The following is an 11776-nucleotide window of genomic DNA, read 5'->3' on the forward strand; positions in this document are numbered from 1 at the left end:
AGTGGGCATGGTGGTGTTGGGTTGACGGTTGGACTTGATGATCTTAGAGGTCTTTTACAACCTTAATGATTCTATGATTCTATGATTTATGTCTTATTTTCAACATGTTAAAATGGCCTGTTTCTCTGAGGTGGACAAGAACTTGCAGCACAAGAAAGATGGGACCATTAGGAATCCAGTTAAAATGTCTTCGTTCTTCAGCTGGTCCTCAATCAGCCCTGCCTTTTTAAGTCTATTTTAAATTACAGCAGCCGGCAACAGTCCTTAAGGCATTGTCTAACAGCTAAGAGTTCTCAAGTGCTACATGCGTGGCCTCTTCCTGATCCTACCAACTTTAGGTACACCAATGTGCTGCAACCAGCCAGCAGAAGAATGGGCTCATCTGCCTGAGGGTTACCTTGAGGTAGGATCCTCGGCAAACGTCACACAGATACCGAACTCAAAGAGGAAGGGAAAAGGAAAAAAGATGAGAATTGTCTGATGTGGATTCCTCTTCTGAACAGAAGAGCTATAAGGATTTCAGACGTTTTGATCTCCTGGTGCTTTAGACAATAAAGCTTATGTGGTTCTTCTTTAGAATACAACATATGGGCAAAATAGTCCAAATTAGACAGATAAACACTACTAGGTCTTTCTCTTGCTATGAACTGTTTTGACTCCTCTGAATTTAAAGCTAAAGTAATGTATCAAGTGCAATTGAACTGTGGAAAATGGCACGTTTCTACTCAGAGTCTGCTGTGTATGAGCATCTCTCCTATGAGGAAGGGCTGAGAGAGCTGGGACTGTTCAGCCTGGAGAAGAGAAGGCTTGGGGGGACCTCATCAATGTATATAAATACTTCAAGGGAGGGTGGAAAGAGGACAGAGCCAGGCTGGTGCCCAGTGACAGGACCAGAGGTAATGGGCACAACCTGAAACACAGGAGGTTCCCTCTGAATATCAGGAAATACTTTTTCACTGTGAGAGTGACTGAGCACGGGCACAGGCTGCCCAGAAAAGTTGTAGAGTCTTCATCCTTGGAGGTATTCAGAAGCCATCTGGACATGGTCCTGGGCAACTGGCTGTAGGTGGCCCTGCTTGAGCAGGGGGTTGGACCAGATGACCTCTAGAGGGCCCTTCCAACCTCTCTGTGATTCTGTGACACTGTGATTCAGCATCCACAAATTTCTGTTAGTTTTATGACTCTAGTTTTAAGGTTTGTTAACTCTGCAAGGCTGAGATGGCTAATGGAATAATCTCGATTCTGCTCTTATTTGTGCATATTAAAGCTGATACCAAAATCCCACCAGGTTAACCCAGCAGGGGCAACACAATTCCAGTTGTGTTAGCCTAACAGTACTACAGTGGAAACTGTAGGGTTACATGATACTTGAGAGAGCACGATCTGTCCAGCAGCATAGTGATTAATGGTAGTGATGCCCTTAGGAAGAAAAACAACAAAACAGCCCTCCTCCTTAATATACCAAATGAAGAACAATATAGCTTTCAGAGGCCTATCTTGCTTTCTTAATCTTTCTTACTTCTAAGCTAGAATACCTGCTACTTTGAGTCACTTGAGACAAACATTGATCTGAATTAAAACACGCTTTAAAAAACATTGATCAGATTAGAGTTTCACTTTAAATAATTTACTGGCGATAAAAACATCAGCTAATCATATTGCTTTTCGGTCATATTTGAAATGCAAAAACATGCATGGGTGGGTATCTGAAGAAACAGATAGCAGCACAGGCTGTAATCCAACGCCTGTTCTCATGTCGTGCATACTCATGGGTATTGGTTTACCTTAAGTTCCTCAGAATCAATGAAGCCACTGTGGTCGCTGTCATATTTTCTCCATGTCTGCAATCAGAATGTGAATGCTTTAATGATATATTTATAGCAAGTGGGTCTTGGATGATTTTACAAAAGGCAACTTTTCCTACTGTACCTGCATGAAGTCTTCACTTGACTTTAGCTGCTGGCACCTGAAGAACAACAGGAAATTCTCTTCTGTCGGTAATATCTGAGCAAGCTATAACAGAATTTTAGAAAGATTAAATTTTGATTCTTCATTAGGCCAGCTGAGCCTGTAAAAGAGCATGAAACTTTTTAAAAGAGTATGAAATTCTTTGCACTTATACTGCCCTATTGTGGCCCCATAGGAAGCTTCATCCTGTTCACTGAAATGTTTCGAAGATGCCTCTGAAAGGCTTCTGGCTTGCAGCTTTGCCATATTCATCAAGGTCAAACAGAACTGAGGTCTGAGAGAAGGGAGTGAGACAGCACTTTACCGAAGGGGTAGCTGGGGAAAGAGGGGGAAAAAAATTCACCCATACAGAGTTAGGGTCTGTGGTGAAAACCTTGGAATCGGCAGGAAGGGAAAGCATAACGCAAGGATGTTTAGAGGATAAGTGTGAAGGACCATGAATTAAGAAAGTGAGGAAAATGGACTACTCACAGATACCGAGGAAGAGGAGAGAGGAACACTGACATGAAGAACACGTGTAAGGCAAACAGAAAAATATATGGAAGAGCCAGGAGAAAAAAAGAAAGTGGGGAGGGTAAGGGGATGGCAACCGGTGATCATTTGTCAGGCACAGAGTTGTGTTCAAGAAGAGCTATAAATACCCAAAAGAAATCAAAAGGGCTTTTAGCCCTGCAAAATCAGGGGTGGTTCTTCCAATGCCTCTGCTCTACAAAAGGCTTTTTTAAAATCAGACATTATTGTACTGATTATTGAAAATGTTCATTTACTATAACTCAATTTTGGCAAGTGACAAATGTAGAAGATGGAGAGTATGCTGCATAATTTAATGTAAAATCATGATTTGTTTTTAACAAAAGCCCAATATTTTTTTCTGTCCTCAAAATGTATGAAATGTGTTTTGATTAAAGAAAACCTTTTACTTGAAGAATAGACCAGCTGTGCTTACTAGGAAGAGAAAGTGGAGAAAGACAGATTTCTTAGCTGCATTCTTTTATGAAAAATGACATCTGCAGACTTCCTGGAGCCCCATCTTAAAATTTTGATTCAAATTTTTGTTTTTCTGCATTCATTTCACACCCTCAAATCCCTCGTTCTGTCTATTTCAGTGCTCTTGCCTAATTGCTCAAGCTTTTTTATTGGGTTCCAGCAGCACCGTAGGTGAGTTCAGCTCTCCCTCTCACCCTATAGGCACAACAAGGGTATGGAGACAGATCCCTCGTTTCTCTAAAATTATCTGTGCAAGGAATCAGTTATATTCTTTAAGTGTTGGTACAACTGAAAAGACACGTCAGAGCACTCTCCTTACAGAAATGGAGCAGCTGATGACAGACTATCAGGCCCATCAGAGTGTTCTGAGTGCTTTTGCTAAATGGCTGAACACCAAACCCAATCAACTTAAACAATGTGTGTTTGTCAGCAGCTTTTGAAACCTACTCCATTATAAATAGCATATACACGTGTGGGTGAGTACATGTTCATATGTATGCAATAGCTAAATGTGTGTAACTTAGTACTGATTTATGGAAAAATTTCTTTATTTCTCCCATGGCAGGAGGAGCTTTGATTTTTAGAGTAAATCAACATTCCTACTCAACAACAAACGTTGGATGGAAGAACTGATTATAATAATAAGCAGAGTTTGGGGGAAGGGACTGATTATGTCAATGAGGAAGGGTTTACATGTGTGGAAATTATAAATAAGATGTCATTCATGGGACCTCTATAGCTAACTCTAGTGAATTTTGCAAGGGCACTGTAAAATAGTACAAGGTGCAAGGATAAATGTAAAATAGTAACTTTCCAAAGAATCATTAACAGCTTACTAGCACTACCAAACTGTATTTGAGGTACAGAATATATTACCTCTGGAAGAAAATTACCTTCTTTTAAGCTATACCTCTCATCCTTTGTTAAGTCTCGGGAAAGCACAGGATTTTACATTACAAAGATGTAGTAGCTCAATATCCAGCATTAGCTCAGGCTTCTGCCAAAAAAGAAGTCTTTTGTGTTTTTGTAATAGAAACAATATAGCTAAAGGGAAGTCCAGTTCTGCAAGCTCATGTATCAAATAGCATTAAAATGCTTTTTGTGGAAAACTCTGCATTACCAAGGGATGAGGAGAGCATGTGGAAACTGGCTCGACTTCCCAGTCTCAGTTATACCACTACAGAGGGGAAAGATGGAAACCTGGTGATATTTCTCATGATGACTTCTTTGTGAGGATAAGCATAGGGGAACTCCGTGAGCGTTTTTGAATAAGAGTGTAGATCACTACAAGTTCGTGTATGGCAGCAATAGCAGTTTAGTGAGCGTTTCTGTGAGCTCTGCTGCTTTTATGAAGAATGTCAGCTATTTCTGCATCGTGAGCAATAGAGGACAACCACAAAGTCTGAGACTGGCTTGACTCCTCTCTGCTCACCTGCAGGCTGGGGTACGTCTTTATAGGTTACCTAGCAGAAAAAATACTCTCATTACTTAAAACAATATCAGAACTATTTTCTAGAAATCATTCTCTAAGTAAATTCTGTTGATATGTAATGCTATTTAAAATTCCTTTCACCTTATACAGTGAATTTGCTTTTTAAAATCCTATAATAGAGAATGGGAGTACAAAGAATATTTTAGGCTAATAAGTACTTATTTTTACAGCAGCAGTAAGCTTCAGATAATTTGAATGTGGAATTACCACAGTCCTGAGTTTCAAAACCTTGGGTTTCACATCCACATTTTAGTGAAAGTGTTGGTCTGAATGAGTACAAAAGGTGAAAGAAAGGTCCCTTACACAAGACAAGCAAGTGGACAGGTCAGACCCTGCCTTTAGCTGGAGGGCACTGGATAAAAGCTAGTGAACTAACTGCGGTGTGTTTGCAAAGACAGAATCAACACTTAATCTGAGCTGAAAATCCACTCCTTCCTCTGTGAAGCCACCCAGGCCTCTTCTTTATCTCAGTCAACAGGCCTTTCCTGAAAACTCATTATTTGCTAGGACATTTTCCGTCAGATGCTGGGGTATTCATTATGATGGCTGGGAATCTGAATGGGTTTACATAATTTCTTTTTAAACAACATTCATACACTTTTTCAGAAAAAACTATTTGATGTACTATGTAAATTAGAGCAATCTGGAATTACTGCACATTTTTATTTATAAGGAAGGAGAATCAAGTCCAAATACCAACTTTAATATAATACTGCTCTGCACGTACAACACATTTCATCTGAGTCCCATCAGCACTTTCCAAATCAAGCTTCATGCTGATGTAAGTGAAATAAAATATAGCTATTGGGTTAGGAAACTGCTATATTAAGGGAGAAAGTCCCTTCAGTCACTGAACTGAGTACTGTCACTATTCAATGGCTTCCGTGGATGCTGAGCATGCTTGACACTTCACCGGGGGTGGTGAGCACCGCACCATATCAGGCCCTATTGGATTTGTTCACCTTTGCCCATTAAGTCAATAGCAGAATCAGAAATAGGATTTGAAAGGTAAAACTTCCAGTTATCCTTCCTAAGCGAAGAAACACAGTCTTTTTCAGGCACTGTCTACACGTTCTTCTTGCATGCAATGCTTACTATTACACATATTGAAAAATACTAAATTAAATAGGATTCTTCAATACCAAATGAATAAACATTTGTTAGTCCAAACTCAAACAATTTGTTAGTCCAAATAAATAGTAGTTCTTTTTAGATGCAGAACTATTTGATCAATGCTAAGTATTGTCAAAAGAGGCATTTTTTAAAATCAGTTATAGCTGCAAGTGAAACAAACTGTTCATATTTCCATGGTAGTTTAGTGATAATTACATATGCATTTAAACAAGTATATGCAATTCAGACACGACAGAGGAGAAAAGATACCCTGAAGTGATCTATTATATCAGCAGTGATACTTTTTATTGATTCTATTCAGTCCTCTATTTTAAAATTAGCTACTGACCCAAAGTTGGTCACTGTAGAAATTTTGCAGACCTGGCTTATTTCCAGCTTTTTCTTATTATCAGAAAAAATATATAATAGCATTTAATAATAAACCCGCAGTCTCACTGCACTCAGAGTGACATAAATGAGCCGTAGATTTAGGCTTGAAAAAGTGACTTCTCAAGTACTTACTTCGCTGTAACCCAGCGAACCCTCCTTTTTGACTTGCAGCACTGAACAGTGAAAGCAAGAGAAAACACAATAGTTCCCCCCTTCCTAGCAAGTTGTCTAGATTACACAATTTTTGAGCAGCTGTATGTGTAGAAGGGGTTGGTTATCTTTGCCCTCTTTAGAAAGTGGTAGTAAGGAATAGGGGAATTTTCTGCCTGAAATTCTGTTAAAATTCAAAAAAGGAATTCATAAGAAATCCTGATTTTTCACAAGCTGGATCACAACTACTATTAAAATTTTGTTTAAATTTAACATGATTAATGTGCTCTTTTACCATATTTGTATTTTTTTAGAATAGACTACATACAGTGATTGCCCAATTGCGTTCACTTGTGTGTTATCCCCACTATAGGAGTGGTGACAGAGCATTAGTTCAAAATCATAGGTAGAAATAAAACATGTTACCTTTCACAATTTAAATTTCTAAAACAGAGCTCTTATCTGCTTTGCAGGAGCAGAGCATAAATTGCTGTTGATGCTTATTTGTACTGAATAAAGCATGCAAAGTTAAATGAAGTGTAGTGAAATGTCTGGAGAGGGGTGAGGAATACCTTACTTTTTGTTAATGAAAAAATTTAATTAGTGAAAAAAATACTAAAGATCTTAAGAAAAAGAATAAATTTTCTGTGTAACTAAAAATCCAAAATATTTACATATTACGCTCACATTGTTCTGTGCTCAAATGTATTTTTACAAGTAAACATGTCAGTCCTTTTTTATAAAATAACCATCTTACCTCAACTATTCCTATTTTTCCATCAGTAGTCTTCCCATATTGGTCCACAAAAGCTTTCATTTCAGGTGTTAAATCCTACAAAGTTACAATGAGAGAATCATTACTTTAAGATACAGAGAAACATATGTAAACTTACTTGAATATTCTATTAGTTGCCAAATAATATACTACATTTAATGAAGTACTTGCACTTACTGCAGCTAGATTCCTCAAGTTTAAATGGAATTGAGTATTTTTTTATCATGAATAATGTCATTCAGATAAATTTTACTTCCTAAGGAATTATATTATAGTCAGTGTGAATGATTGGCATCTAAATACTTAGAACTCCTATTTTAGTTTACAGAATGAAAAAAATTATAAAGACAGATGTGTTGGAAGATCACAGCTTTATATAAGCTCCTTTGTTTAAGAGGATGGCAGTGAAGTTCATAGGCAATTATTAGTCAATTTTCTCAGTTTTCATTGTTAAATTAGCAACTTGAAGGCAGTGCAAAATCTTTAAAAATAAGGAACATTTCAGTATAATACATCTGAACACCAAAATAGCCTTTCTACGTCTTTGAGTTGATTTTTCCTGAACAATGGATGCTATTTTAGCCCTAAAAGAACTCATCATGAGATGATATTTTTCACTGTTTAGTAGTTGGTTATCATAATAACAGAGTCAAAATGTCACTCCTGAAATGTAGAGAAGCAGATTTAGGAGGGAGAAAACTTTGAGCAGTACCTTAAATCCGACAGAGTAAAGCCAGCATAATTGTTCTTCATATCAATCATGGTCCCTGCTATACATCTGTTCTCTAAAGACTCCTCACTCTAGGCTACAGAAAAGGTGCCAGCCTTGGGGTGAATATCTAAATATTTGCTTTCACACTTCAACTTGACTTGCCTTGCTTTGATATGAGCTGCCATCAACCTTCAATACTGATTAAACTTTTAACTTTCTTTGTATTTCTTTTAGGTGTGAGCTAGTAAAACAATGCAGCAAGAATCAGGACTACAGTGATATTAAAATAATGGACAATTCTATAGTCATAGATGAAGATACAGCAGTCTCTGTAAATTAAAGGTTTAGTTGCTACAGATCTGATTATATAGGACCTAAGTGATTCTCTCACTGGAGACACAGGAAATCTCAGCTGTACAAAGTCCATTGTAGTTTGTCCCAAATTTCAACTACCGAAGCTAACTAAAATGTCAGTTCCTTGTAGCTGATACAATCATGGCCTAGTATCCTATTTCTGTCAAAGTCATCTATGGCAGGTTAGTAATTTGCCATGGCTTTAATTAGAGGTGTGGTTATTAATACAATGCACTTCAATGTCACCTTTCATCTAATGATCCCAAAGTGGGGACAAGTTTGCTTAGCAGATAGACCAGAGAATTTAGACACCTGGATTTTAATTAGTCCTGGTTAAATATTTTACTAATCTTTCTAGTAGCAGCTCCGCGGTGTCAGACAGTGTCCAGCCATTGAAGGAGGCACAGCCAATTACAGGTTAAACAAAACAGCATGCTCGTCCTCTAGTATGTTATTCAAAAAGGGTTTTTTTTATTGTTGTTGTTCACTTCACCTGCTCTTGAGCTGCTTGATGAGTTATTCGAGTTATGTTATTCAAATAAATGTTTTCAGTCAAAAAAACTTGCCTAAATTTAACCAAGTCTTGTCCTAAACTTGAAACAGATGCAGTGCTCAATGGTTGAAATTAAGAAACTAGCTCTTCACACCTCTGTCTCCCTTTTTAAAACTTGAGACACTTATCCAACAAAGTGGAGGTGTAGAAAAAAAATAGCTTTTTTGATACGATTTGAAAATGTAAGGATAGATGGCACTACAGAAACACTTACATGACTGTATTCATAAATATCTATTAAATCACATATTTCTGTGGAGAAATATTGTCATTATCTATATACACAGAGAAAGTGAGAAACAGATGTGGAATAGCTTGGCCGAGATCCACCTATTGACCCTTTATGAACCTCTGAGTTAGTCACTTACACTCCACAGTTTCTTTTGGCAATTGGCATACCTAAATAGAGAAGGTATTGCATAAATGTGGGGCACAATAAATGGAAGCTATGCTTATATACTTATATAGCTTTTATCTTTAAAAAAGAGGCAGTTCTTTCAACATGTCTGAAAGTATATCAGATCAATTCACTATTTACCATAATGCATGAAGCAAAAAGACATAGTGTTACCAAAGAAAAGCCCAAGCCCTAAAACCTCCAAGTACACATCCACCCTTTGGGGCTGGCATGAATCAGGCTGTGTGCTACTGCTCCATCTGAGAGAAAGCAACTGTGAAAGTATGGGCTTACTGAGTGGGTTAATAAAAGGATTAGAATTAGAACATAATTAGAACAGTTCTGTAGTTGGGAAGAATATTGGGAAATATTAAACCATCCTATTCGATGACAGAATCAATGTGATTCTTCAATGCATATGGCATGACTGATGTAAAATCCAGCTATGAAGAATGCATAATTGAATATTTCAAAAATAGTGAGCAGGAGAGTGACCTGAAATGCAGAAGTTAATGATGACAAAGAAGCTTTGGGGTGTTAAAAGAAGGACAGCCGAGGAAATGACATATAACCTACACTAGTTTCTCAATGTGTCCCTTCTAGCAAAAGAATAGAAATTCAAAGCTACTGAATTAGTATCCCGTGAGACAAGACACGAACTAATGAGATGCTTGTTTGGCAAATGAGCCTCCAAATCCAAGAATCAGCTTAGATTTGAAACCTAAGATGACATACATCCATACTCCAGAAAAAGACTTCAGGGATGAAGGTAACATCTACCAAAGGCAGAGCCAACGGATCAAGTACTGAATTTGATGTTGCCACTGTAGATTGCTCTTTTCAGCAGAACACTCCAAAGACAGGTTTGAATCAGAGAAATGGGAAAGGAAAACTTACTTAAACACCTGAGCATTTTTAAAATATAGTGTGAGATACAGGCAGAGGTTATTTTTAAAAAAAACATAAATTATGAAATTTGTAGCAGGTAAGAATAATCCTGCAAGGCTTTTCTGTGTTACTTTGAGCAGGCTCTGTTTTTAAGAAGAGATGCACACTTGCTTTGAGAGAGAAAAGAATCTGGTCTTAAAATGATAAATATTTTTTTCCTTGAGCTTCTAATTAATTTTTTAAATACTGAATAATATATCAGCATTCCTACTAAGAATGCCATTCATACTAAATACACACAGGCTTTAATATCTTCTTTCTAATGGACATACTTAAGTTTCCTGCACTTCAATATATGAGAGATTTGATCTGTTGCAATACTTGAAAGGTTGTGTTTAATCTTTTCTGTAAAAAAATAATTAGACTTTTTCCCTCTAAAAAACACATTCCTTTCCCAATTTTCTGGTGTTTGGGTTTTTTTTGAGTTGATTGGGTTTTTCATTTTAGTTTAAACTTACTTACACTCATGAAAACAAGTGCCTACATCAACAGCTATGAGAAGAATTAACTGGTACCAAGACCGCAGTAACATTAGAGGCATTGCTGGGACACAGATTTTCAGATGCATGAAGTTTACACTCATACAATTAATAAGAAGATACAATGTTCCACAAAATAAATTAAGATACATATTAATTTTTTTCATTGACTTCTAAATTATACAGCAACTTTTAAAGCAGAGCTAATTATTGAAAAGCTATTGCTCAATTTGGAGGTATTCTTATATGAAGTAGTAATCTATTTCCCCCCATGCGCACATGCCATCCAGTTAAATTATAGTTTTATTTTCTGTTACTTCAGAAGTCTTTTAGCATAGACTGGTTTAAATAGACTTAATTAGGTTATATATTTGAGTCTGATGCTAAGTGGCCTGTTTTAGAAACTGATTATTTTAAAGGCAATTTATTTGTTAAAAAGGTTCACTTCTATTTTAATTCAAATCTTGACATGGAATCTTTAATTTATTTCTTTCTTTTTTCCTTCCTTTCTTTCTTTCTCTCTCTGGTTTTTGCCCACATGGGTATAGTTTGGAGGAAATTTATAATTAGTGCTTTAATAACTCATACACATAATTGTTTTGACAATATTGTCAAAAACTTTGCTGTCCCTCTGAACAATTTAAACTACCAGGATTTGGTACTCATACTCCTGGTGTATAACACCGGTGAAGGGCAAAAAGTGGTTAGCAGTCATCTGCAGATCTATCTACTGACCACCAAGGGGCAGAAATGCATTTCAGCCCATACTGCCCATTAGGTATGAAATTAAAATAGAGTCCAACTAGCTTGAAGTGATGTTTTTTGTTTGTTTGTTTTTTTTTCTTTTTAGTATCAGTACATATCTGGATCAGTTAAGATTAATTGCAATGGGATAAGGTCCCATCCATTACAACAGGATAGTGTCCGTGCATTTCTTGACTTTTCTTTTTAAGCACTGTCAGAAGTATCAGCTCGTAGCCTGGCAAGATGTGAGCGGGACCTGCTCTCCAGGGAGGTGGACCCTGGCTTCGCCTTTGCAAAGCAGACGATTTATTTCATTTGCAACCTGCTGATTTCTAACTGAGCTACTTCCCTTTGCCTGGTGAGGCAAGTGCATGAACCGTGTGGTGGCAACAGAGAACAGAAGGAACCAGGGCACTCAGGAAAACTCTTCTTTCCCGGAGAAGGCGGAAAAGTGGGGCAAAACATTAACCTACCAAGCCTGCCTTCGTCCGCGCCTGCTGCAGCTCCTGGATGAAGTTCTGTAGCTCCTTCCCATCCATGTACCCATTGCCTACAACAGAAAGAGTTACGGTTGCGGTCACCGCTCCCTCCAAACTCTCTCCGCTCCCTCCAAACTCTCTCCGCTCTTCAGCGCTGGCAGGGACGTCTCCGACCCGTGTGCTCCCTCCCGGCAGAGCGGCTCCCTGCTCGCCCCGCCCGGCACCGACCCCTGCC

At 37.7% G+C, this 11776-nt stretch overlaps 1 protein-coding gene across 1 annotated transcript in view; it reads right to left on the reverse strand.

The window, feature by feature from the left end:
• The window catches only part of CALB1 (calbindin 1), a 17877-nt gene extending 6270 nt beyond the window's left edge, over positions 1-11607 (reverse strand). Inside the window, exons 1-4 of the mRNA XM_009275454.1 lie at positions 11536-11607; positions 6858-6932; positions 1930-2013; positions 1785-1841 (exon numbers count right to left, since the gene is read on the reverse strand). Coding sequence (XP_009273729.1) covers positions 1785-1841; positions 1930-2013; positions 6858-6932; positions 11536-11601 — 282 coding nt within the window. The 5' untranslated portion in view covers positions 11602-11607. The remainder of the gene's footprint in view (positions 1-1784; positions 1842-1929; positions 2014-6857; positions 6933-11535) is intronic.
• Between the last annotated feature and the right edge of the window lie 169 nt (positions 11608-11776).

Source organism: Aptenodytes forsteri, unplaced genomic scaffold (genome assembly GCF_000699145.1).
Source record: "Aptenodytes forsteri isolate BGI_AS27 unplaced genomic scaffold, ASM69914v1 Scaffold208, whole genome shotgun sequence".
Lineage (NCBI taxonomy): Eukaryota > Metazoa > Chordata > Aves > Sphenisciformes > Spheniscidae > Aptenodytes > Aptenodytes forsteri.